This window comes from Ranitomeya variabilis, chromosome 2 (assembly GCF_051348905.1).
Source record: "Ranitomeya variabilis isolate aRanVar5 chromosome 2, aRanVar5.hap1, whole genome shotgun sequence".
NCBI lineage: Eukaryota > Metazoa > Chordata > Amphibia > Anura > Dendrobatidae > Ranitomeya > Ranitomeya variabilis.
In genome coordinates, this window is record NC_135233.1 from 570,912,744 (window position 1) to 570,940,463 (window position 27,720).

The 27,720-nt window shown below is 45.2% G+C and overlaps 2 protein-coding genes across 10 annotated transcripts in view; one reads left to right on the top strand and one right to left on the bottom strand.

Annotated features, from left to right (window-relative positions):
- Positions 1–7,095, bottom strand: part of RPGRIP1L (RPGRIP1 like) — a 155,342-nt gene extending 148,247 nt beyond the window's left edge. Inside the window, exons 1-3 of one of the 2 annotated variants that reach the window (XM_077288243.1) lie at positions 6,951–7,095; positions 5,195–5,268; positions 4,750–4,894 (exon numbers count right to left, since the gene is read on the bottom strand). In XM_077288243.1, the coding sequence (XP_077144358.1) occupies positions 4,750–4,894; positions 5,195–5,261 (212 nt within the window). In that variant the 5' untranslated portion in view covers positions 5,262–5,268; positions 6,951–7,095. Of the gene's footprint in view, positions 1–4,749; positions 4,895–5,194; positions 5,269–6,932 lie in introns of both variants that reach the window. The other variant, XM_077288244.1, reaches the window with a different exon arrangement.
- Positions 7,096–7,118: 23 nt separating this feature from the next.
- FTO (FTO alpha-ketoglutarate dependent dioxygenase) overlaps positions 7,119–27,720 on the top strand; it is a 507,540-nt gene continuing 486,938 nt past the window's right edge. For 3 of the 8 annotated variants that reach the window (XM_077288247.1, XM_077288253.1, XM_077288250.1), the window contains exon 1: positions 7,119–7,294. In XM_077288247.1, the coding sequence (XP_077144362.1) occupies positions 7,229–7,294 (66 nt within the window). In that variant the 5' untranslated portion in view covers positions 7,119–7,228. Of the gene's footprint in view, positions 7,577–27,720 lie in introns of all 8 variants that reach the window. The other 5 variants (XM_077288245.1, XM_077288249.1, XM_077288252.1 and 2 more) reach the window with 5 other exon arrangements.

Genomic DNA, 27,720 nt, shown 5'->3' on the forward strand with positions numbered 1-27,720 from the left:
TTGCACTAAAGAAGCTTATATCTCTGGAAGCGTATGGCGGAATTTAACAAACAAACAAAAATACTGGGTACTTTTGACTTAATGACAAATCCTGTTTAAGCTCTTTCTATACTTTACAAAGAGGTGTGGCTCACAAGATAATACTGAGCGCAGTCTGAGCACATGACCCTGAGGATCCTGTGAGTCATGCCCCTTTGGTAAAGACAAGAAAAATATGCATTAAAGAAAAAGGATTATATCTCTGGAATCATATGACGGATTTTAACAACATACTTAATGAATTTACGAGAACTGCAATTAAATACAAGGTTCTTTTATTGTTGAAAAAAAAACAAAAAAAAACACTCCCATGTTGGGAGTTCATTATGTTATGATATACTTTAAATAAAAAAAATTATTGAAACAAAAAAAAAAAAGCATTTTAATTTCATGCAACTTTTTATAGTCTATTCTAGGGGGTGTGGCTCACAGGATAATAATGAAGAGCAGTCTAAACACACGCCCCTGAGGATCCTGTGAGCCATGCCCCTTTAGTAAAGACCACAAAAATAAGCATTAAAACAAAAAGGCTTATATCTCTGGAATCATATGATGGATTTTAACGACATACTTAATGAATTTATGAGAACTGCAATTAAAACAATATTCAGTACTGGAAGAACATTTTTCAGCAGGCATACAATTCAGGTTAATATGGCGCTGTAAAGTGAGAATCACTCTATAATAAATGATCCTAAACGTCAGTTCTTTTCCTAAGGGACACACGATGTGATATATTTCAATGTCTCCATGCAGAGCAGGATTAGGCACATGAATAATCTGCAGCATTTTCCTGACATTTCTAACCCTGGGATCCTCTACCTCTTGACAGGACGGTGGTTTATTTGCTTTACAATAGCTTGTCGGGTATAGGTAAGTATTTGACATTTTGCGGCTATATGTGAAAAATGCTGCAGTCGGCATATGTAACTAGTACCACTCCTATTCTCCAATTAACACAAAGATGAAAAGGAATGTGAAAGTCAGCAAACGGGGAGTATAGGGCTGAAGCCTCCAGTACAGAGTGAAATAATACTTTGCAGATTTTGATAGAACTATTACTGCCTGTGAAAGGCCCCTTTGAAGATAATTGAAACCACTGGGTAGCAATCTGCTTTATAGCACTGACAAATAACAGTTTCCTAAGGCTTATCATTTAAGTGTGGTAAAAAAAATAAAATATAAAAATCGGCCATATTTAGTCCATATGTACTAGTCAGTTCATCGTTACTACATGCCCAGCCTTGCATGACAAGCCACATGTTACCGGACGGGCTCGTGTTATATGGACACAAAGGGCTAGGTCTATTATTTCGGAATAGTTTTGTGGACCGCAAAGAACTTGCTCATAAACAGGAGTGTTAGAAGGATTTGGGGTATTTCCACCTTTTGTGTGAAGTGTAAATGGAGATTATGGAGAAATGAGGAACAGATTTCATGTGGTCTCCAAACTAATAAACGAGATGCGGCCTCTCCTCCAACAAGAAGAAGTGCGACGTTCTACGTCTGCGATGGAGGATCTGACCGTTATGTAATGTGCCAGAGAAGATAATGGGAGACACTAAATAGGGATCATGTATCCAGGAAGAAGTGCTTTACAGGTTAAGGGCATTCGCATGTTAAAAAAATATTTTTTTGATTGGATAGCTCTGAATACTGTTATAGAGCAAAAAAAGGTGACATTTCCCTGCCTGTTTTATCACAGGAGTGAGTGTTTCAACCTCATTTCCTGCCCTGTGAAGCTTATCATAAATCAAGTCAGTGATATATAAGCTCAAAGGTCACTGGAGCTCCTACAGCTATTGACTTATTTAAAAATGAGCTCAAAGGACTGGAGATGTGGCAGAAATAGTCCCTCCTGTGATAAAACAGGCAGGGAAATGTGTTACCTGAGAAAATAGCAGCTGTAAGCTCCTACTGTTTTGTCTGTATACTCACTTATCACACATGACTTATGCTTTCTCCCCTGGCCAGGAGCTGTAGTATGTGCCGACGATGAACTGGAGCAGCCCTGCATGGTCTGACACAGCCATTACACAGTACACAGCAGGGGCACAATTATATGATTATCTCAGCACAGGAACATTTCTTTAACACACCCAATTGTGGAACGTATTTTTATTCCAAGATCTGTTGATTAAAATGTACGTTGTTCATGGAACAATATCCTTTAAGTGTGGAGCAGATAAATATCTAAGAGTAATTTTCAATGACCCGTAGAGGAGCTATATTGGGTTCACTGTACAGTTGCAAATGGAAAAAGATGAGTATTACATGTTGGAAGCAGGAGCTCTTTATATATCAAGTGTAGGACATAGAGTTTAGATCACTCATCTGAGTGCTCTTGGTGTCGAGAGTCGGATCCTCACCAATCTGATACTGATGTCCTAAGGATAGGTCATTACTTTATAATCCTGGAGTACCATGACTCTAAGCTGATTAAAGGGGGCCAAGGCAGCTGGACCATGCACCTTCCAAAGTAACGCACTTGTCTGGACATATGAGGACTTACACCACACAAGACATATACGTTCATCTTCTTGACCTTTTGACTAAGATCAAGTCTAGCATCTCTTCTTATCAGTGCGGGTTGGGGATATCCGGATACCCTTCCCACACCCTGCCTCAGCTGGAACAGACCCATATATACAGGGGGAAGCTTTGAGAAGTACACAGTACATATGCTCGATTGTAGGGAGACCTTACCTTCAGGATACATACCATGAGGACAGGTAGTGTGAGAAGTGCCCCAGGAGTGGTGACCAAGGGTGCTTGAAATCACTGGGAGTGGGACCTAAATTGAACTTCTTGGCACATTTGGACAGCACTTCTCTTTCATACTTGAAAGTCACAAGGACTCTTCAGGGGTGCGGTTCCCTTATGGATTCCTTCCTGTGAAGTGTGTGGCCATCAGGTTCGACTTCCCCCTGCAAACCCCTTTCACTGCTTCTCGGAGAGCTCTCAGTTCTACTGGGGTGACAGCCCAGAAAGATGCTACGAGCATGACCGGCTCTCCCTAAGCTTCAGAGTGAGATAATCACAAAGTACTTACCTTCTCTGTTGTCTTCTGGTCCACCAAAAGGTTTATTGGGTGCCCTTAGAGCTACTTTTGGAGTGGGCAGCAAAAGACCATATGACAGACCATATCCTTGTGCACTTTTTTGGAGGCACTGCTCTCATTTTTAAACATGATCTCAAAGAACAGAAGGGGGCTCTACATCCAAAATCAAAATGGTTGGTCACGACTGCACCTAGTTCAGGTCACAATTAGGATATGAGAACCCACAGCTTGTGGCCCCCACAACTTTGCTGTCAAGGAAAGTACTGCACTCTCTACTTATTTGTTAGTGGGACCGACACAGATTTTGGGGGAGACGTTTATATAGCTAACCTATGTCCCCCAGCAGTGGCCTATCTTTTTTGTACACCTGGACAATACACCAGGATGCCAATGGAAACAAACTAGTGATTGATGTCTGATGAGATGAAAATGTATGTCGTTGTACACCTATTAGCTATAACCAGATGTGAAGAAAGTAAGATTCTTCTGGCCTGAGAGATTGGCTCACATGCAGTGCAAGCATAATCTTGGGGAAATTTGAATATAAGTTACTCTAAATAGTTTTGCTTTTTTCCATTTAAAAACCCATTGTGCTAACGTTAAATGAGTGTAGACAATGCCTGTAGTGGAATGGAGAACACTGGTGGGTCAAGAAACAATGTGGACCTCCAACGTAGGGCACTATTCTATGACTCTTATATTGAAATAAATTATATTCCTTGTAGTATACATAAAGGTATACCTAAGACCCTGAATATGTCAACAGAAATTTTAAAAATAAAAAAGACCAGTATTGGAAATCATAATTATTTGGATCTATTCCACTGCCGCTGTAATTGTCATTGGTCGTTTATAAAGCCCACAAAGCAAATTTAATAGCCCACGGGGGTCACGATACTTTCATTTCCATAGACCATAGAGTGTTAGAGTTGGAAGGGACCTCCAGGGTCATCGTGTCCAACCCCCTGCTCAATGCAGGAGTCACTAAACCATCTCAGACAGATGTCTGTCCAGTTTGAAGACTTCCATTGAAGCAGAACTCACCACATCTCATGGCCACCTGTTCCACTCATTGATCACCCTCACTGTCAAAAAGTTTTTTCTAATATCTAATCTGTGTCTCCTCCCATTCACTTTCATTCCATTGCTTCTTGTGTTTCCATGTGCAAATGAGAATAATGATCATACCTCTACACTGTGACAACCCTTCAGATATTTGTAGAAAGCTATTAAGTCTCCTCTTAGCCTTCTTTTTTCCAAGCTAAACATTCCCAGATCCTTTAACCATTCCTCGTAGGACATAGTTTACAGTCTGCTCACCATCCTGGTAGCTCTTCTCTGAACTTGCTCCAGTTTTTCGATGTGGTGCCCAGAACCGGACACAGTATTCCAGATGAGGTCTGACCAAGGAGGAGTAGAGGGGGATAATTGTGTGATTTAGACTCTATGCCTCTCTTAATACAGCCCAGATCTGTGTTTGCCTTTTTTGCTGCTGCGTCACATTGTTGCCCAGATATTAATCGATCGATGATTATTGTATAACAACTCTACAGGCTGGACTAAAGAATTATAAAATTGCTCAGAAAATAATCTCTGGGAAGGAATGTGCAACATAGAGAACCATAGAAAAACAAAAAAACGGCACTGACCTCTTTATTTTATCCTCCTGCTTGTGCGCGTGCTGTTTGAGCAGCAGATTCTCATCGTGAATACGTAAGTATCGGTCTTCCAATTCTTGCCTGGAAACACGTGCAACGGCTTGTCTTGCCTTGGCGCTCTGGGGAGGAACGGCATCTGAAAAGTAGTAAAGAAAAAAGATAAAAAATACGCTATGAATATGTGGAGCTATAAAAGAAGTGAAGGGATTAAAGGGTTATCCCCAAATAGTAAGCTATTCCCCGTCCATAGAATTAGGGATACCTAACTGATCACTAGGTGTCCATGCTCCATTCATTGAGAGCCGCCAATTTCTGACAAATAAGCTGTACGTAGTGCCCATGTTTTATAAGGGCAAATGTTGGGGTTCGTATTTCCCCAACAATATATCAATCCAAAGACAACTATGAAAATATAAATAAAAATTAATTCCAATACCTGAAACACTGGGACCGAAATCCCTCACGGGGAGATCTGTGGCGGTTTCGTCAGCGGGGGCAGCCATTATGGAGCTGGTGGAGGAGAGATTAAGAGCACATTTAGCCCAAACAGGCAACTAGACAAACGTTTAAAGGACAATTCCAGCTGTGGATATTTAAGTCTATTGTTGACTGCCTGTTGACTAGGTTACCGACCACCTGTACAGTCTATCTGTGGTGGCTTGTGTCCTGAACAAGGAGTGCTGCGCTTACAAGCTCTTAGAGCTAAAGAGCCTGTAAGCCCTGCTCTAAAGCTAGCCAGATCAGTAGTTTTCAGTACTCCTCTAATGTTCCCTCTGATTGCATTATCGAAGTGTGCAAAGTTTGGGTTAGTGGTGCAACCATGCCACTGGTCTGAGCGGTCAATGAATCAGGAGCGCACCGTCCCCGGAAAACAAGACACAGGAGATCGGTGCACTCCTGGAGACAAAATGAGACAACACCTATGGTTGTGCATCTTTGTGTAGAAAAGCAAAGTCTATTACACCACTCCATATGGGAATGCAAATGACTGAAACTCAAGCTTCTCTGTTCCCCTGCGATCAGATGATTGTGGCAGATCCAACCACTCTCATCCCCAGTGATCAGCTGATTGTGGCAGATCCGGCTTCTCTCATCCCCAGTGATCAGCTGATTGTTGCAGATTCAGGTTCTCTAATCCCCAGCGATCAGATGATTGTGACAGATCCGGCTTCTCTCATCCCCCAGTGATCAGCTGATTGTGGCAGATTCAGGTTCTCTAATCCCCAGCGATCAGATGATTGTGGCAGATCCGGCTTCTCTCATCCCCAGTGATCAGTTGATTGAGGCAGATCTGGCTTCTCTATTCCCTAGTGATCAGCTGATTGAGGCAGATCTGGCTTCTCTATTCCCTAGTGATCAGCTGATTGTGGCAGATCCGGCTTCTCTCATCCCCAGTGATCAGTTGATTGAGGCAGATCTGGCTTCTCTATTCCCTAGTGATCAGCTGATTGAGGCAGATCTGGCTTCTCTATTCCCTAGTGATCAGCTGATTGTGGCAGATCCGGCTTCTCTCATCCCCAGTGATCAGTTGATTGAGGCAGATCTGGCTTCTCTATTCCCTAGTGATCAGCTGATTGAGGCAGATCTGGCTTCTCTATTCCCTAGTGATCAGCTGATTGTGGCAGATCCGGCTTATCTCATCCCTAGGGATCAGCTGATTGAGGCAGATCCGGCTTCTCTCATCCCCAGTCATTGCTGGGGACGGCCATATCTAGGTGTACGACCCCACAGAGGACATATCGCCCTGGATGATTGTCCCTCCATGTAATAATCGATAGACATGCTATCTCTGCCCCTCCGCCATGACGTGGTATAATATAGAGCGCGTTTCATGAGCAGAGACGACCACATTTACCCCAGAAATCAGCGAGCTGTGTAATCCATGGCTGCGTTATGCCCTCCAGAGCAGCGCTCCCCTCTGGATTATGGATGAGGCTCCTGAATGTGCCAGTCATTATCACTGCTGTGGAGATATCAGTCACTAACCTCCCCAGTTAATGCAGTACTACTACTCCCAGCATGGCCTCACCAGCACGGGCTGGGAGTTGTAGTGCTGCTGCAGCAGCTAACAATTCATTATAATGCTTCTCCTCATCCTTCTCCATGATACACTGGACCGTCCAGAGACACAGCAGCAGGGGCAGCTCTCCTGAGTGAAATCTCTGGTCACCTACCCCGGCACAGACACTTACGTCTCCACACAGCCGCCTTTATAGTATTCTTCTTCTGTTCCCTCTCAGGCCTTTTCCTTTGGCCCAGCGTCCATCCTGCAGCTCCCCGGCAACAGTTGCTACAGCCGAGACTGACGTCACTTCCTCCCGGAAGTCTATTCTGTTAGTCAAGGGGAACGCTACTGGCGGCGCGCGGCATGCCGGGAATGGTAGTTTCCGCTTTGTGGCTGCGCTCTAGAACGAACGCGCGAGGAAACTACGCGCCCCACAATGCCCTGCGCGCTGATGGCTAGAGCGACATGTGGGAAGAAGCTAAGAGAAGGATGAAGCGCAGGGCAGCGACTGACACAGAGAAGGAAGACAAGGTGTGTGGTCATGGAGGTGCACAGAGCAGCGCTGCCTATTGGCCTCACAAATACATAGATATATATATACTCCATTATTGCCGTAAAGCAATGCAAACCGCGTATATTACTGTATCGATGCCTTAGACCTGATGAGGCTGAGAACTTACATTGAAAATCCTTGTCAGAATGGCTATATGATCCTTTAAAGGTTTATTCCCATTTTTAATAATGGGTATTGTCGGATGGAGTCTGGGAATATCAGCAATTTGCGGCCTATTAACATTTGCAGCCGTTCTTGAGGTATTAACACTTATAATTTGTTTATATTGTGTTGCCTTGGAGACCGACCACCGCTGCTAGGCAGCAGAACCTGTGCAGGGCTTACCAGCTCTTTATATAACACAGAGTGGAGGAAAGCACAGAGAGAGGTCCCCTCCTTTCTTATAAATAATAATAATAAAAAATGACCTGGGGTTCCCCTATATTTGTTAACTAGCCTGGGTAAAGCAGACCGCTGCGGCCCTGTATTCTCAGGGTGGTAAGGATCCAATATCCATTAACCTTACCAGACTGATAGTACCAGGCCGCAGTAGTCTGCTTTCCTTGGATGGTAGCAAAAATAGGAGGATCCCCTCCAAAAAAAAAACAGCGTGGAGTCACTCTATATTTGTTAACAGCCAAGGAAAAAGCAGACAGCTGCTGGCTAGGATTCTCAGGCTGGCGAGGCCCATGGATTTTGGCACTCGCCAGCCTAAAAATAGCAGCCCACAGCCGCCCCACAATTTCCACATCCAAAGATGCACCAATTCTGGCACTTTACCCGGCTCTTCCCACTTGCCCTGTAGCGGTGGCAAGTGGGGTAATATTTCTGGGGTTGATGTCACCTTTGTATCGTCCAGTGACATCAATCCCACGGATTAGTAATGTAGAGGCATCTATAAGACACCTGTCCATTACTAATCCTATAGTTGTATGGTAAATAAGACACAGCCAGAATAAAGTCATTTAATTGAAATAATCACACAGACTCATTTAATATTCTAAATTAAACCATACTTACTGTATCGCCTATTCCACCGACGCCCTTGATCTCATGTAATAAAAGTGAAATAAAAAAGCAACAGTGTACACCATACCTGTCCGCTGAGAAGATAATCCATAATGTCCCACTAGCAGTCCAGCTCTGCTACATCTGGATGCCTTTGGCTGAACGGTGGCATTATGCCACCATCCAGCCTGACATCCAGACACAGCGGAGCTTGTAGATGACCAGCGGAGATAACCCCGGCGGTCACGTGCACGACCATTCTCACGGACTGCTGAGCTCATCGCGAGATCTGCAGTGGCTGTGTGGCACAAGGTAAGAGGTTATTTAAATTAGTTCACATGCGTAGTAAGCTGATTTTCCGCACTTAATACGCATGTGACTATAATGCGGTTCTACCGCATGTAATGATAGTCTATGGGTAATTTACGCTGCAGAGACTGAGCGTCTCTGCAACATAAATAGACATGCTGCAGTCTGGAAAGAGGTGCCGTATGTCCGTTTCCACAGGTGATCCTCAGGCTTCTCAGCACGCATAGTGGAGATGGAATTTCTTGAAATCCCATCCACTATGCTGTAACATCTGGAAGCTGCGGATGTACACAGCATCCTACCCGCAGTGTTTACTGACCGTGAGAACATACCCTAACGGTATGTAAGAAAAAGGCTACACCTATTTGGTGTCATCACCCCTGTAATAACCTGAACTCTTAAATGGTTGTTAAAAAAAAAAAAAAAAATGCTTATTCTATGAAAGGTAAGAAAAAGGAACCATGTAAATTTAGTATTGATGTTATCATTTTGACCCCAATAAATATTACATTTATAAGGTGGTATCTGAGCATGCTCGAGTGATGATTGAGCATTTGAGCACGCTGAAATGCTTTGTTCGAGTCTCCTCGGCTGCATCTTGTGCAGCTGTTTGACAGCCACAGCACATGACATGCAATTGCAAGGAGTCGAACTTAGTATTCAAGCACGCCGAGCATGCTCGATTAGGACACCAGCATTCTCGCTGATAGGTAGTTTTCCTTAGCTGTGGAGACAGAATGGAGTGCCACTACTAAGAAATATACTGCTTGCTGACATGTCCCTTTCTACTGCTCTTGTCTCAATAACAGGGTCATAAATATACACTAATAATATTGCTGCTGTAATGCATTCGTGAAGTAGATTTTGGTCACCTTTACCCTCCTCTAATCAAAGCCGTTACCTAGAGGCGACCATTTATCTCCTGCTTCCATAATAATTATTATTTCTTATTTGCAGCGGTAAAGGTATATACTTCATATGTGCGGGAGCTTGTAACATTGAAACGAGGTATTGATCCAGGCCCCAGTGTGATTTCTCCTTGGCCTGCTGTCAATAACATTTTGGAATCGCATAGTACTGTGGTTGACCTCGCTTTTTTATATACTTGTTCTTCTTTGTGCTCTGATTTAAGGAGAAGAAAATCTGGAATTATTTTTTAGCAGCTTGATCATGAGATTGTTTTATGCTCCGCTTTCTCTTGCTTGCTATGACATTATATCCTTATAATACGTTACATATTTATTTCTGTCCTTTTTTCACGGTATCATGGGGTACATTTCTTCCCTAACGGTTAATAAAGGTGTAGTCCTTCCTATATATATAATCACCCCTGTTCTCTGGCTACCATAGGTGAACAGAGCAATTTTTTTTTTTTTAAATCTGCCATATGTTTTTTATTTGGTGCAATTATTTACAATCTTTCCACAGTGTAATAATCAAGAGCAGCCTGAGGACATGCCCCTGAGGATCATGTGAATCACACATTCCCCTGAGGATCATGTGAGCCACATCCCTTCATCAAGACTATAAAGGCTAACACTAAAAAAAAGGCTCAAATCTTTAAAAAATAAAATAAAAATAATCAGGGATTACTCAGCAGCAGTGGGAATAAAATAAAAGTAAATACTTTTGAAATGGTAATAGGTCCTCCACAAAGGGAGCCTGTTACATCCCCAAACTCTCAAATCCACAGGCTAAGTCTTACAATGTTCAACTACACCTGTAAAATTGTGGTGTGCATTTGTATTCACCCCCCCAAGTCAATACTTTGTAGGTCCACCTTCCCTTATAATTACTGCAAGACTTTTGGGTTTTGTCTATATCAGTTTTGCACATCTAGAGGCTGAAAATACATTTTGACCATTCTTCTTTGCAAACTAGCTCAGTGATTGGATGAAGGTGTCTGTGACCAATTTTCAAGTCTTGCCACAGATTCTCACTGGGACTATGGTCTGGACTGTGCCTGGGCCATTCACACACATGAATATGCTTTCATCTAAAACATCTATTGTAGCTCTGGCAGGATGTTTACGGTCGTTGTCTTGCTGGAAGGTGAACCTATGCCCTAGTCTCAAGTCTTTTGCCTCTAACTAACAGGTTTTCCTCCAGGATTTCCTTATATCCATTCTTCATCCATCTTCCCATCAATTATGACCAGCTTCCCTGATTCTACCGAATAAAAGCATCCTCACAGCATGATGCTGCCTACCACCATGTTTGACAGTGGGGATGGTATTTTCAGAGTAATGTGCAGTGTCAGTTTTCCGCCACACACAGCGTTTTGCATTAAGCTCAATAAGTTCTAATTTGGTCTCATCTGACCTAGGCACCTTCTTCAACATGCTCGCTGTGTTGCCTACATGGCTTTTTGTAAACTGCAAACAAAACTTATTATGGCTGGCTTTTAAAAATGGCTTTCTTCTTGCCACACTAAACAAAGGCCAGATTTGTGGAGTTTACAACTGATAATTGTCAGGTGCACAATTTTTTCCCCACCTGAGCTGTGGATTTTTGTAGCTCCTCCAGAGTGACCATAGGTTTCTTGGCTTTTTCTCTAATTACTTCTCTTCTTACTTGGGATGTCAGTTTAGGTGGATGGCCATTTCTTGGTAGGTTTGCAGTTGTGCCATACTCCTTCTATTTTTGGATGATGGATTGAACAGTGCTCCATGAGATGTTAAGAGCTTGGGCTATTTTCTTATAACCTAACCCTGCTTTACTCTTCTCCACAACTTTATCCTTGACCTGTCTTGTGTGCTCCTTGGTTTTCATGATTTTTAATCCTCAATGTTCCCAAACAAACCTTTGAGTCCTTCACAGAACAGCTGTAGTTATACTGTATATAAATTACACACAGGATGACTCATTTTACTTCTTTTTAATGAATTTTAATTATTTGACTTCTGGAGGCAGTTGGTCACTCAGGATTTTATTTAGGGGTATCCGAATACAGGGAGCTGAATGCAAATGCATGTCACGATATTCAAATTTATATATTTTTAAAATAATTAGAAAACCTTATATCATTCCCTTTCACTTCACAAACACTTGCTACTTTGTGTTGGTTTATCACATAAAATTCCAATAAATATATAAACAAAATGTTTATAAAATAAAAGTTTCTAGGTGAAACATGAAAAATATAAAAATGTTCACGATGTATGAATGTATGCATAAATAATATATATACGTGTGCGCATGTATATATTATTAATAATTAAAAAAAAAATATATATATATATATATATATATATATATATATATATATATATATATATATACCTATATATGTATATTCTTTAGTAGAATATATAGTAAATAAAGTATATACATGTGTACTGTATATATTTGGTGCTGTTTTTTCTGGCATGTGATGGCACCTTTTAATAGTCCGGTGGTAATCTGGCCTTGACCTGGGTCATAGCTTAATTATAGCAAACATGACTCCCAGGCTCCTCAGGGCAAATCGTTCTCCTCTGTGCTCCTCATGAGATATTTGCCGCCAAGTTTCCCCTCTGGTTAAGGGTAAATGCTCATCTGCTGAACAAGAGAGGACGGCTGCTCCAGCGGCTCGGCCCCGGTTCGGGGTCTTGTATCGTACCGTGTAAGGGGAACATGACATGTTTTCGCTCAGGGATAAAAAGTAAATTCGTATTGAAGATAACGGGATTAAGTCATCGCAAGGTTGTACTGTCACATAGGAATCAATAGTTCTGTAAAACTGGAGGCAAAAACTTTGAAGGAAGCCGAGTCCTTTTTTCATTACGGTATTAGCTGCTTGGGCTTTGCGGCTGAAAGCGTCATCTCAGATAACACTATAGTACATGATTTGGCAGCACCTCTGGTCCATGTCGATAGTGGCGCCCATCCCCAACCCTTTTTCCCTACCAGTTTGGTTTAGCTGCATAGAGGAATAATAGAGAAGCAGGTTTCCACTTCAGGGCAGGCAAAATTGGACAATGGCAGGAGCAATGCATTCTGGGAAGTGAGAAAATACTTTCCAGTACCTATAGTGCTGGAAGAATGCTGTTTAAGAGCCATCCATTTAAAAAGAATGGATGGAAAGCTACAGAGTGTCAGAATCAGGACATGTTAGTAGTTTTAACTTGTTGTGGGGATGAGGGCAGGAAAGATGAAGGTTTTAGGAAAATTACTAAATTAGTGGAATCACACACAGCCTCTGGGTACTTTGCCTACCCAGCTCTCACTATTCAAGTCTGTCGGTTTGGTGAGGATTTTTTCCGCTATGGAAAACATGTAGCGGATCAGGCCTGTGTGCCCATGACCAAATGCAACACTCCTCGGATTGAGGCTGGTTTAACATATCTGACATTCTTGGTCCAATTATGGACCACTATGGCCAGACCAACCACTGGTCTCCTGACCTGATCCCACCCAACCACTGGTCTCCTGACCTGATCCCGCCCAACCACTGGTCTCCTGACCTGATCCCGCCCAACCACTGGTCTCCTGACCTGATCCCGCCCAACCACTGGTCTCCTGACCTGATCCCGCCCAACCACTGGTCTCCTGACCTGGTCCCGACCAACCACTGGTCTCCTGACCTGGTCCCGACCAACCACTGGTCTCCTGACCTGATCCCGACCAACCACTGGTCTCCTGATCTGATCCCAACCAACCACTGGTCCCCTGATCTGATCCCGACCAACCACTGGTCCCCTGATCTGATCCCGACCAACCACTGGTCCCCTGATCTGATCCCGACCAACCACTGGTCACCTGATCCTGACAGTCCCGTGTGCATTGATAAGGCAGGAGACCCGCGGCCAGTTCAGATACACGGCTCATCTTTGGATCATGAACATTGGACATGTGAAATGTGGTCTTATCCGAGGAGCAGTGCAATTGGTCATGTTCACACAGGACTTATACACCGCAGGTTTTCCGTAGTGACCAAATCTCCATCAATTGGAGTAGATTACATTGTGGATTTCCTGTACAATGTCGCAAAACGCAACGTGTGAGCATAGCCTTACCGTATGTCCTGCTGCGGGAATGCAGCCGAGAAATGTGTGCAATAGTTACTGCTGCGAGGTTGTGAATAGGTCGCGGGTGAGCCACACATTTCACAGGTTGCAACAGATGAAATGCGCTAAGGCAGCTGTTTAAACAGGTTTTATGATTTCACAAGTCCGCTTGTAACTCCCTCCCCTGGTCCAGCGCTGAGTCTCTGCTGCTGTTCCCGGTGTCTGCTCTTATCTGCAGCACAGACGTCACGTTGATGATGCTGCATCCAATCACTGAGCTCAGCAGCTCTGCCTGAGTTGATGGCACAAGTTACTGAGCTCACTGATTGGCTGCAGTGCTGTTGATGTGACGTCAGCAGTGCAGACAATTAACAGACTGTGGAAGCATCAGCGGAAACTCAGTCATTCACCCAGGGAGAGGTGAGTAAGGCAGGCTTTTTAATTTTATTTATATATTTATTTTTGGTTTTTGCCTTTTTTTTTTTCGTTTTCTTTTCTCGCTCTTGTCTTTTCCCTTTTTTTTTTTTTTTTTTGTGTTTTTTTTCTTCCCCCCCTCCTCTCTTTTTCCCCTACCCCCCTTGTTTCTTTCTTTTGCTTTTTTCTTTGCTTTTTTCTTTCACATTTTTCTTTTTCACTTTTCTTTCTTTTTCGCTTTTTTCTTTCTTTTGCTTTTTTCTTTCGCTGTTTTCTTTCTTTCGCTTGTTTTTCTTTCTTTCGCTTTTTTCTTTCTTTCGCTTTTTTCTTTCTTTCGCTTTTTTCTTTCGCTGTTTTGCTTTTTTCTTTCTTTTGCTTTTTTTCTTTCTTTTGCTTTTTTTCTTTCTTTTGCTGTTTTCTTTCTTTTGCTGTTTTCTTTTTTTTCTCTTACAGACTGTTCTAGGGAACAGTGCTTTTCCAAAATCAGAAAGCACCTTTGAATTTCCATGCTGTGAATTTCAAGTCTGCTGCCCCCACTTCCTACCACCTTTTCCACAGTCCTGGTAATATGATTTTCATTCTGTAATATCTGCACCGAACATCCGCGCCGCGTCACTCACATCCCCGAGCATGTTTGGTGCTAGCGGGTTAGAGTCGTGCGCCATTGTGCCGCAGTCTGATAATCCGGAATCTGCTCGCGGTCCATCCGTCTGGTAGGCGGGGGTTCATTATTCGTCTCCTTTCTTGGTCGCGTTCTCAGATCTTCCCCCGTCGCTCTGTAAGTAATTTGTGCGGCAGATGAACGGGTAAAGCACATAATAGACAAAAGCAGGTGGCTGTAGCGCCATAGTCTGCCGTATATACGTATCTCCGCTGACAGCGTCGTTATTCGTTTTAAGTCCCCGCACATGAAAGCGGTAACCGGCACTCTCCGCCAGCCGCGGGGAGGAAAACATCATCACCAGTTTTGGCTTCCAAGAAAAATAAGTTGAGTTGACTGAAGGAGCTGTCATTGATGGGAAGCAGAGGCGTTGTCAGAGACGCGAGGACCGAGCGCAGTAATAAGCTGCTGATCCGTCCACACATCTGACACACTCCTCCGTCTCTTCTCAGTCTGCTGTCTTCCCGAGCATCGTGACATTACAAGGAATTGGATCAAATATCCCGGTGACACCCAATCGCAGGCGCTGTCTACTAACCGAATCTTACAGAAGTCTTAACTTGAAGTAATGACATTTTGTAGCAGAGAAAAATCTGAATTATTCAGGGGCTGTCACTCTGCTTCAGCCGCGTTCCCCTGATCCAAAAACACAGACAATCAGTATGAAAATAAACAGATTCCATTGAATCAGTAAAACCCAGTGTTTAAAGTCTCCGTCTGGTTGGGGTAGCATTCATTTGTAGCAATGTGAAGCGCCTGCGCTCTTTATGTGCGACACCTGATTATAAAACGGCACATGGCGAGGACTGCGTTGTGCGCTGCGCAGCGGCGGTGGATAATCTGCTGTAAGATATTGTTTAGGAAAGGAATCAAAGTATTGGAAGATCTGGAAATCTAAAAGAATCTCGTGCCAGAAATGTAGAAAATGCTAGTGGACTGGCTAATGGTTTCTTACAAAATTTGGGATAAGTCAAGAGGGAACTGGCATCTCCACCGATCGGCCTCCTGCACCTCCACCCGAAAGGCCTACTGCACCTCCACCTATCAGCCTCCTGCACCTTCCCCTGTTCTGCCTCCTTCACCTCCACCCGATGGACCTCCTGCACCTTCACCCCATGGGCCTCTTGCCCCTCCACGGATCGGCCTCTTGCTCCTCCACAGATCGGCCTTTTGCCCCTCCACGGATCGGCCTTTTGCCCCTCCACGGATCGGCCTTTTGCCCCTCCACGGATCGGCCTTTTGCCCCTCCACGGATCGGCCGCCTGCCCCTCCACGGATCGGCCGCCTGCCCCTCCACGGATCGGCCGCCTGCCCCTCCACGGATCGGCCGCCTGCCCCTCCACGGATCGGCCGCCTGCCCCTCCACGGATCGGCCGCCTGCCCCTCCACGGATCGGCCGCCTGCACCTCTGGCTGTGTTCACTACCACTCCACAGCAGTGGCAGTGTACACAGTGGAGTAGAATGGCTACTAAACAGTGCAAGGAGCTGTCCAGGCTCTGTTCACTATGTACCTGCAAAAACCTGACCGGTGAAGTTGCTGGGTGTTTGACACCTACTGATATGATATTGACGACTTAAAGGGCCTTACCACTTTTTTTTTTTTTAAGATAGATTATTTTGTAAAATAACAAAATCGGACAGTATTCACCTGCCCCGAATCCATCGCCAGCTCTCCACGCCACTGCCTGTGTCTCACTGCAGCCAATCACTGAGCTCCTCGCTCCTGCTGATGTAGACAGCATGAGCCACTGACCTGCAGCGGTGTTGTGAGCCGTCATCGTAGCGTCATTGCTGCAGCCAAAACACTGAGACCAGAGCAGTGCTGGACCCATGTAAGGTTTGATTTTGTCATTTTAATAGCAAGTTAGGGGACCACTTATTTTTTCAAAGTGTCCCGAGCCTCCGTTGCTGCTTCTGGGGTCTTCTATTACCTGTGTGACACTGAGTCACTTCTCATGGACAAGTCACTGAGTCCGAGGTCAATTACCAGGAGGGTACGTCATAAACAGAGGGAAGAGACAAAGGCGTAGTCAGTTCACAGTCGGGGGTCAGAGTTCCAAGGTCAGAGTGCATCAAGGGCAAAGGGGTAATACAAATGAATAGTCAAAAGGTAAATCCAAGGTCAAGCAACAGAAGATCAAAATGTCTGAGTTCAGAGCACAGAAAAAACACTCCAGTGAGCTGAAAGATACGAATGGCAGAGGTCTGGAACTGACTGCTTAGCTAAATAGCTGGGTAGTCACTAAGAACAGAGAACACCTGGAGGAAGCTCAGCACCTCCCAGTCTCAGATTGGACCGCTGAGTTGTCTATCAAAATACCGACAGCCCAGCACCAGACTGGACGACTGAGCTGTCACTCACCGAACTGACAGCTCAGGACAACCCTGATTCCATAGGGCTCACTGCGTCCAAAACACAATGAGCAGATGAACCGTGACTGCCTGCTGTCATGTCAGCAGCACTGCAGCCAATCATTGAGCTCAGTTCAGGCTGTCCTCAGTTGAGGCTTGTCCCATCAAGTAGGACAGCTGCGGAGCATACTGATTAGCTGCAGGGATGTCGATGTGATGGCAGCACTGCAAACAATAACAGACTCCGTGCCGGACCTGGGGAAGGTGAGAAAACTTAAGTTTTTTTTAGGTTTCCTGAAAACGAAAAATCCTTTTAAAGTGGAGATGATTGATTGCTTTCCTGCTGCAAAAAAAGTGGTACGTGAAACATTTAATGGCAAAACCATCATACAAAACCCAACTATTGTTCATTTAGAGGGTATTTTCCAGTTCACCATCCTGACAGCACCATTGGAGGACGTCCTTCTTACCCTCAGTGGGACAGGAACAACAAGCGGTTAAAAGGACCCTCCCCACTCCACCCACCAGTGTTTTTCCTGTCCCACTGTGGATAGGAACGGCAACCTTTTCATCCGACGGTGCTGTGCAGATGGTGGGGATCGGGGGGCCCAGCCTTTCCCTTCCCCGCCGCAAGATATCTGCGGCTGATACCTGCGATGGGGCGTCCCTCAGCCTCCCCAGTGTAGCACTGCTCCTGGGTTCAGGATCCGTTCCTCCATACTGGGGGCTCTCGGTCCGGGCGCCTGTTTGCTGGGGGTGTATACGGGGGCCATCTCCAGACGGCGGCCGATCCCAGCATGCGGCCACGTCCATTTCCAGCAAGCGCTCTCAGCGCGGCAGCTGCTGCTGGCTCCAGGACCTGCGGCCGCGTCACTTCCGGCCGACGGCCGCATCACTTCCGGTTGCGACAAGCGCTGGACAGAGGGACGCCAGCGACGGCGCCGGCCTCAGGAGAGGCCTTTCAGCACGGTTAACCACGTGGACGTGGTAAGGAGGGCAGGATCAACCAGGCAAAACCTATATAAACGTTTTATGGGGTCTTTATGCCGCCGGCCATCCTGACACAAGGAGCACACGGCTGTATGGTAATTCGTCCTCACTATGGAGGAGACTGCCAGACCTGAGGGGACTGACCAGCTTCAGGGGCACGTGAGTAGGCTATACTAAGCCATACCACAATGCTCACCCCTCCCCCTACGTCCCTATCTACAAAGTGTACTATGTATTCTATCCTAGGTAGAGCCTCCTACCCCCACATCCGAAGGTCCTCCGCAGCAATAATACGGGCCAATATAGCTGCAACATCGGTAGCCCGGTCAATGCATCTATGGTTAGACGATTTGGAGGAACATCTCAATGCTAAAACTTCCAGAGATGTTATTCTCAAATCCCTACCATTACTTAAGCTTGCAACAGGCTTTATGGCAGACGCTTCTGCAGAGTCTGTACGCTTCGCTGCAAGAAGGGAATCCTTATCCAACGCGGCCAGAAGAGCCATCTGGCTAAAGACCTGGTCGGGGGATATCCAATCAAAAAACAAGTTGTGCGGAATCCCATTCTCAGGGAATAAAGTATTTGGGCCTATTCTAGATGACATCCTAGAGAAAGCCTCAGATAAAAAGAAGGGGTTCCCTGAGGAAAATACAAAGAAGTACCAGCCCTTTTGTAGATCCCGACCTAGTCAGAAGACAGACTACAGGGGGAAAGGGAAGACTGGGAGGTGGTCTTATCCCAAGGGTGGTAAGGGTAGAGACTCCATCCTCCCAAGTGCAGGTACAGGAAAGTCTAATAAATGACATCAAGGTGGGTGGTCGGTTACAAAAATTTCTAGGGGGTTGGTAGAAAGTATCCCAAAATCCTTGGATTCTGCAGGTAATTGCTCAGGGGTACAGACTAGAGTTCTCCAGCAGTCCCCCAGAAAGATTTGTTGTAACACGACCCTGTCCGCTCTCAGACTCCTCTATGTGGACAAACATTCAGGAGTTGATAAAGTTAAACACAGTAATTCCAGTGCCCATCTCAGAAAGAGGCAAGGGCCATTACTCCCATTTATTTTCAATAAAAAAAACGTCGGGGGACTCCCGAACGATTATAAATTTAAAACCCCTAAGCAGGTGGATCCGGTACAAAAGATTCAGGATGGAATCTATAAAGTCCACAACGCGTCTCATAGACAAGGACATGGTGATGTGCACCTTAGATCTAAGCAATGCATACTACCATGTCCAAATACACACTGCCTACCAAAAATATCTGAGGTTTGCCCTAATGAACAAGGGAATATTGTACCACTACCAGTTCAAATGTCTCCCCTTTCGGGCTTGCTTCGGCGCCCAGGATATTCACCAAACTGATGTCAGAAGTTGTGGCCTATCTAAGAAATCAGAATGTGACCATAGTACCATATCTGGATGACTTTCTGACAATGGCGAGATCAGAGAAACTTCTCAGAATAGACTGCAGCTTCACACTTTCCATCCTACAGGATCTAGGGTGGATTGTGAATTGGAAGAAATCTTGCCTGGTCCCAGATTCCAGAATGAAATTTTTGGGGGTCATATTAGACTCCAAACTCAGAACATCTTTTTTACCAGAAGACAGACAGGAGGCCTTGATCAGGCACATACATCAATTCAGGAGAAGTACCCCCTCCATAAGAGAGGCAATGAGGATTCTGGGCTTTATGATGGCATGCATACCTTGTGTGAAATGGAGCCAATTCCACTCGCGGGGTTTACGGAGAGAAATTTTGAGATCTTGGAACAGGAAACAGAGTTCCCTAGACAAGAAGATGATTGTGTCTCCGCCAGTAAAGAGATCCCTGACCTGGTGGACCACACCGGAAAACCTAAAAGAGGGAGTTCCATGGATCCTCGATCCCTGTGTTATGGTTACCACAGACGCCAGTCAATTCGGATGGGGCGGTCATATAGAAAGAACATATTACCAGGGAGAATGGACTCCTCAGATTGCCGAAAGGTCGTCAAACTTCAGGGAGCTGTATGCGATCTGGAAGGTGTTATACCAGGCCCAGTCACAGGTCAGGGGCAGACACATAAGAATACTGTCCGACAATGTCACAGCAGTGGCATTTCTAAGACACCAAGGAGGTCCGAGACATCCACCGCTGCAACACCTAGCAGACCAGATTTTCAGATGGGCAGATAAATCTGTCAAATCCATCTCGGCAGTTCACCTGGAAGGCGCCAAGAATCAATTGGCAAACTTCTTGAGCAGAAGGTCTGTACATCCTGGAGAATGGGAACTGAACCCAGAAGTATTCAGCAGTCTGTGCCAGAAGTGGGGAACACCTCAGGTGGATCTTTTTGCCACCAGGTCAAATGCAAAGACCAGAGCATTTTTCTCTCTCAATCCTCTAGACGGAGCCACTGCAGTAGACGCCTTGTCTCAGTATTGGGGAGAAGGTCTCCTGTACCCATTCCCTCCTCTTCCTCTGATACCGAAGACACTCAGGAAGATACGAGACGAGAAGGCAACCCTAATCATGGTGGTTCCTTTTTGGCCAAAAAGGAGCTGGTTCTCTCTACTATCCAGAATGTCAACAGAGAGACCAATCTTGTTACCGAACAGGCAGGATCTTCTACTACAGGGGCCGGTTTTCCACAAAGATCCAGTCTCTCTTCACCTGTCTGCTTGGATCCTGAATGGCGAACCCTAAGAGCCAGAGGCCTGTCAGAAGAAGTCATAGCTACACTCCAGGCAAGCAGAAAGCCGGTGACTTCAGCAATTTATAACAAAATCTGTAAGCGGTATTGTTCCTTTCTGGGAGAGGTTTCTGTGGATACTTCAAAACTTGATATTCCCAGAATTCTCGTCTTTATGCAACTCGGGTTTGAGAAGGGCCTCCGGCCTAGTACTTTGAAAGTACAGATTGCAGCGCTTAGGGTACTGTCACACAGTGGCACTTTGATCGCTCCGACAGCACGATCCGTGACGTTGCAGCGTCGTAGACTGCGGTCACACTTTGCAATGCACGGCGCGATAATTTCATGACGTAGTTGCGATGTAGAAGTCATACGGGACATTGGGAATATCGTGCACACCTTTGTTACATGCTGCGATCATGCCGCCACAGCGGGACACTTGACGACGAAATAAAGTTTCAAACGATCTGCTACGACGTACGATTCTCAGCGGGGTCCCTGATCGCAGTAGCGTGTCAGACACAGCGATATTGTAACTATATCGCTGGAACGTCACGGATCGTGCCGTTGTAGCGACCAAAGTGCCGCTGTGTGACAGTACCCTTAGTGTCTTTTTTGATACATCACTAGCCTCCCATCCTTGGATAGCAAGATTTTCCAGAGCCACGCAGAGAATGAGACCACTTGTGTGAAAATCAACTCCTCCTTGGGACCTAAACCTGGTCCTTAATACCCTGTGTAAAACTCCGTACTTGTTATCAGAAGATATGGGCATAGCCAATCTCTCCTTTAAAACTGCCTTTCTGATTGCCATCACATCAGCTAAGAGATTGGGGGAGATGCAGGCTCTTTCCATCCAGGACCCATATCTTCAGATCTTTGACGACAGGATAGTCTTAAGACTAAAGGTACCTTCACACGAAACGACTTTGTAACGATATCGCTAGCGATCCGTGACGTTGCAGCGTCCTCGCTAGCGATATCGTTTAGTTTGACACGCAGCAGCGATCAGGATCCTGCTGTGATGTCGCTGGTCGCTGAATAAAGTCTAGAACTTTATTTGGTCGTCCGATCGCCGTGTATCGTTGTGTTTGAAAGCAAAAGCAACGATACCAGCGATGTTTTACACTGGTAACCAGGGTAAACATCGGGTTACCAAGCGCAGGGTCGCGCTTAGTAACCCGATGTTTACCCTGGTTACCAGCGTAAAAGTAAAAAAAAAAAAACAGTACATACTCACCTGCACGTCCCCCAGCGTCTGCTCCCTGACACTTACTGAGCGCCGGCCCTAAAGTGAAAGTACAGCGGTGACGTCACCGCTGTGCTGTTAGGGCCGGAGCTCAGTCAGTGTCAGGAAGCAGACGCTGGGGGACGCGCAGGTGAGTATGTACTGTTTGTTTTTTTTACTTTTACGCTGGTAACCAGCGTAAACATCGGGTTACTAAGCGCGACCCTGCGCTTAGCAACCCGATGTTTACCCTGGTTACCCGGGGACCTCGGCATCGTTGGTCGCTGGAGAGCGGTCTGTGTGACAGCTCCCCAGCGATCAAACAGCGACGCTGCAGCGATCGGCATCGTTGTCGCTATCGCTGCAGCGTCGCTTCGTGTGAATGTACCTTAAACCCAGCCTTCCTTCCCAAAGTAGTGTCCTCAACAAATATAAATCAGGAGATAATCCTTCCCTCATTCTGCCAACACCCTAGAAACACAAAGGAAGGGGTCTACCATAACCTTGACGTTAGGGAGACTGTTCTAAAATACCTGGGGGCGACAGAAGGTTGGAGACGAGACACTAACTTGTTCATACAGTACGGGGGTCCAAATAGAGGTTGTAAGGCAGCAAAATCAACCATTGCTAGGTGGATCAAAACCATGATAAACCTAGCGTATACAGACCAAGGGAAAGATCCCCCGTATATTATTAGAGCCCATTCAACTCGAGCTATCTCTACATCATGGGCGGAGAAGGGGGGAGCCTCAGCTGAGCAAATCTGTAGGGCGGCGACTTGGACCAGTCTTTCTACCTTTGCCGGACACTATAAACTAGATGTCTCATCAGATCAGTTAGCTTTTGGTAGAAAAGTATTACATGCAGTAGTCCCACCCTAGTTTAACATCCTTTGGTATTCCTCCAATGGTGCTGTCAGGATGGTGAACTGGAAAACGGTAATTAGTCTTACCGGTAATTGTATTTCCAGGAATCCATCCTGACAGCACTACTAGTTCTTTCACACTGCAAGTTTATACTATTAGTTATAGTATGATTAATTATTAATGTGATGTAACATTGGTATATACTGTTAATAAACTCTCTTTTTGCATCCATCCAGATGTGGTACTTAGAAAATCACTGGTGGGTGGAGTGGGGAGGGTCCTTTTAACCGCTTGTTGTTCCTGTCCCACTGAGGGTAAGAAGGACATCCTCCAATGGTGCTGTCAGGATGGATTCCTGGAAATACAATTACCCGTAAGACTAATTACCGTTTTTCTTACCTGTTATAGCGCCCCCTTGTGTTACTTTGATTTCCTCTTGGAACGTTCCACCTGAAATGTCTCTGGAAACATTCCATATTTTCCTCTAAACATTACACGGAGTCGACATTACAGTGTAACCGAGCGTCTAAACCTTACACGGCGCTTAGTGATCCTGAAACAAGTCCACAAGTTAACCTTTCATGGCCGCCCGTGCTAAGCTGTACGGAGAAGAGAAAAATGAAGTTGTTCTATTAAAGAAATGTGTTATCGGCCGCTGAACACATTCAGGTTCATAACTTGTGGGAATTAAAAAAAAAAAAAAAAAAAATCAAGTTCACAGCTGGATTTATCGCGTCCCTACATTGCCAGGAGAAACAATAGAGGCACAATGCAATGTTTAACCCCTTAACGACCGCCGATACGCCTTTTAACGGCGGCCGCTATGGGTACTTAAACCACAGCGCCGTTAATTAACGGCGCTGTGGAAAAAGTGAATAGAGTCAGATTTTCTCTGGGGTCTCGGTTACCGGGAGTAGCCGAGACCCCAGAGAACATGATTCGGGGTTTTTTTACTGACCCCCGAGTTGCGATCGCCGGTAATTAACCGTTTACCGGCGGTCGCAAAAAAAAAATGTGATTTCCCATTTAATTTCTCTGTCCTCCGATGTGAACGCACATCAGGGGACAGAGAAATGGGGTCCCCGATCGCCCCCGATAGCCCCCCGATACTCACCTGTCTCCCCCCGGTGCTCCTCGTGGCTCCCGATGGGCGCCGCCATCTTCCTGCAAAAAAATGGCGGGCGCATGCGCAGTGCGCCCGCCGGCCGGCACCCGGGAGATCTTTGGGGTCTCGGCTGCCGGGGGTAGCCGAGACCCCAAAGAACATGATCGGGGTCGGTTTTTACCGACCCCTGTGTTGCGATCGCCGGTAATTAACTGTTTACCGGCGACCGCAAAAAAAAAAAAGCGATGTGTAATTCTCTGTCCTCTGATGTGATCACACATCAGAGGACAGAGAAATAGGGGGATTCGGGGACCCTATCATACTTACCGGTGTCCCTGGGTCCTCCTGTGTCCTCTTCTGGCTGCTGGCTTCTTCCTTCTGTAAGAAAATGGCAGGCGCATGCGCAGTGCGCCCGCCATGATCGGCCGGCCGGCAGCTAGAGGGGTTGGGACTAAATTTAGAGTTAGGGTTAGGGCTAGGGTTAGGGTTGGGGCTAAATTTAGGGTTAGGGTTGGGGCTAAATTTAGGGTTAGGGCTGGGGCTAAATTTAGGGTTAGGGTTGGGGCTAAAGTTAGGGTTAGAGTTGGGATTAGGGTTTGGATTAGAGTTGGCATTAGGGTTACGTTTGGGATTAGGTTTAGGTTTGGGATTAGGGTTAAGGTTAGGGGTGTATTGGGATTAGGGTTAGGTTTGAGGTTAGGGTTGTGATTAGGATTATGGATCGGGTTGGCATTAGGGTTAGGGGTGTGTTGGGGTTAGGGTTGGAGTTAGATTTGGGGGGTTTCCACTGTTTAGGTACATCAGGGGGTCTCTAAACGCCACAGCCAATTTTGCGCTCAAAAAGTCAAATGGTGCTCCCTCCCTTCCGAGCTCTGCCGTGCACCCAAACAGTGGTTTACCCCCACATATGGGGCATCAGCGTACTCGGGATAAATTGGACAACTTTTGGGGTCCAATTTCTCCTGTTACCCTTGTGAAAATAAAAATTTGGGGGCTAAAAAATCTTTTTTGTGGGGAAAAAAAAATATTTTTTATTTTCACAACTCTGCATTACAAACTTCTGTGAAGCACTTGGGCATTCAAAGTTCTCACCACACATCTAGATAAGTTCCTTGGGGGGTCTAGTTTCCAAAATGGGGTCACTTGTGAGGGGTTTCTACTGTTTAGGTACATCGGGGGCTCTGCAAACGCAACATAACGCCCGCAGACCATTCTATTAAAGTCTGCATTCCAAAACGGCGCTCCTTCCCTTCCGAGCTCTGCGGTGCGCCCAAACAGTGGTTTACCCCCACATATGGGATATTGACGTACTCAGGAGAAGTTGCACAACAACTTTTGTGGTCTAATTTCTCCTGTTACCCTTGTGAAAATAAAAATTTGGGGGCAAAAAGATCATTTTTGTAGAAAAAAATGCGATTTTTTTTTTATTTTCACGGCTCTACGTTATAAACTTCTAAGAAGCACCTGGGGGTCTAAAGTGCTCCCCACACATCTAGTTAAGTTCCTTAAGGGGTCTAGTTTCCAAAATGGGGTCACTTGTGGGGGGTTTCCACTGTTTAGGCACATTAGGGGCTCTCCAAACGTGACATGGCATCCGATCTCAATTCCAGCCAATTCTGCATTGAAAAAGTCAAACGGCGATCCTTCTCTTCCAAGCTCTGCGGTGCGCCCAAACAGTGGTTTACCCCCACATATGGGGTATCGGCGTATTCAGGAGAAATTGCACAACAACATTTATGGTTAAATTTCTGTTTTTACACTTGTGAAAATAAAAAAAATGGTTCTGAAGTAAAATGTTTGCAAAAAAAAAGTTAAATGTTCATTTTTGCCTTCCACATTGTTTCAGTTCCTGTGAAGCACGTAAAGGGTTAATAAACTTCTTGAATGTGGTTTAGAGCACCTTGAGGGGTGCAGTTTTTAGAATGGTGTCACACTTGGTTATTTTCTATCATATAGACCCCTCAAAATTACTTCAAATGTGATGTGGTGCCTAAAAAAAAAAATGGTGTTGTAAAAATGAGAAATTGCTGGTCAACTTTTAACCCTTATAACTCCATAACAAAAAAAAAAAATTTCCAAAATTGTGCTGATGTAAAGTAGACATGTGGGGAATGTTATTTATTAACTATTTTTTTGTGACATATCTCTCTGATTTAAGGGCATAAAAATACAAAGTTTGAAAATTGCAAAATTTTAATTTTTTTTTGCCATATTTCTGTTTTTTTTTTCATAAATAATCGCAAGTGATATCGAAGAAATGTTACCACTAACACGAAGTACAATATGTCACGAATAAACAATCTCAGAATCAGCAGGATCCGTTGAAGCGTTCCAGAGTTATAACCTCATAAAGTGACAGTGGTCAAAATTGTAAAAATTGGCCCGGTCATTAAGTACCAAATTAGCTCTGTCACTAAGGGGTTAAGGATAGGATGCTGCGGGGATGTCAGTATTTACTAATACAGACAAGTCAGGAAAGTAGACAGATCCTTCTTAAAGGGGCAGTGTGGGAGGGTATGGTCAGCAGTATGACATTGCTCTGATCCAGGTCATTGTTGACACTCCGATGCTTTGCACGCAAGATAAATGAGTGTCTGAACGAGACCCTAACAGCGCCCATCAGTTGGGTCTGCATCGTGCGTGTGATCTGCAGGATGCCTCTAGGTGTCCTTACAATCCCAGCCATTCCTCGCCTCGTGCTTTTACCTATTTATCCTTTTTCGTCTTCTCCATCGGGACATTTTCTTTTAATTGGGCAAAGGGCAGCGGCTAATGTATTCCTTTCCATTCGGAGAGGCGTTTACGGCCCCGGCAACATGCCCTTCTCACAGCCACAGGCCTGTTAATGGAGCTGATTTTATGTAATAATTAGCAGGGAGCTGCCACTAACTGCGGTGCTTACAAACACCAAAGGTGGAGAGGATCGTGACTAACTTCACATTCTGTGACAAATAAAGCAGGGCGAAAGGGGACTTTAACCCACTTACCAGACAGCCGGTTACCTAATACATCCACGTCTCCACTGCAATGCCTCATTTCACACTGCGCACCATCTGCCTGCTTACATTTATCGGCATCAGTGGTGTTAAAGGGAATCTTTATCCGAGTTTTTGCTACCCCATCTGACATCAGCATAATGTAGGGCCAGAGACCCTGATTCCAGCGATGTATCACTTATTGTGCTGCTTGCTGTAGTCTTGATAAAATCTCTGTTTTTTCCCTGCTGCAGATCTAGCTGTTCTCAGAATGCTGAGCCCTGTATAACCCTGCCCACAGCACTGATTGGCTGCTTCCTGTGTACATAGGCAGAAAGCTGCCAATCATTGGTGAGGGTGTGGCTGGACTAGGAGGCATGAGACACCTAGTCATGAAGTGATCATGTCCAGGTATTTTTTTATAAAAACTAAACTAAGCAGCCCAGTAAGTGATACATCGCTGGAATCAGGGTCTCTGCCCATACGTTATGCCACTCTCAGATTAGGTAGCAAAAACCTAGTGACAGATTCCCTTTAAGAAACAGAGAAATGCAAACTTTATAAAATATTTATCCTTACCTGTGTAAAAGTGGCCAAACGCCACTCATTTGGCTGTCATATATCTCTCCCCACCCCCCATACACAGGCACACTCAACTCCACATCTGTTTTCATTGGGAGAAGGGGAGTGATCTGCAGACAGTGCCCAATGGTGGTGATTTATCTCATCTGAGAACGAAGGATCGGGCATGTTAAAATGTAAGATTCCCAATCCATATGTTCTTGACATCCATCATGGAGAGATGTCATATACTTTAGATAGGTCAGTGTAG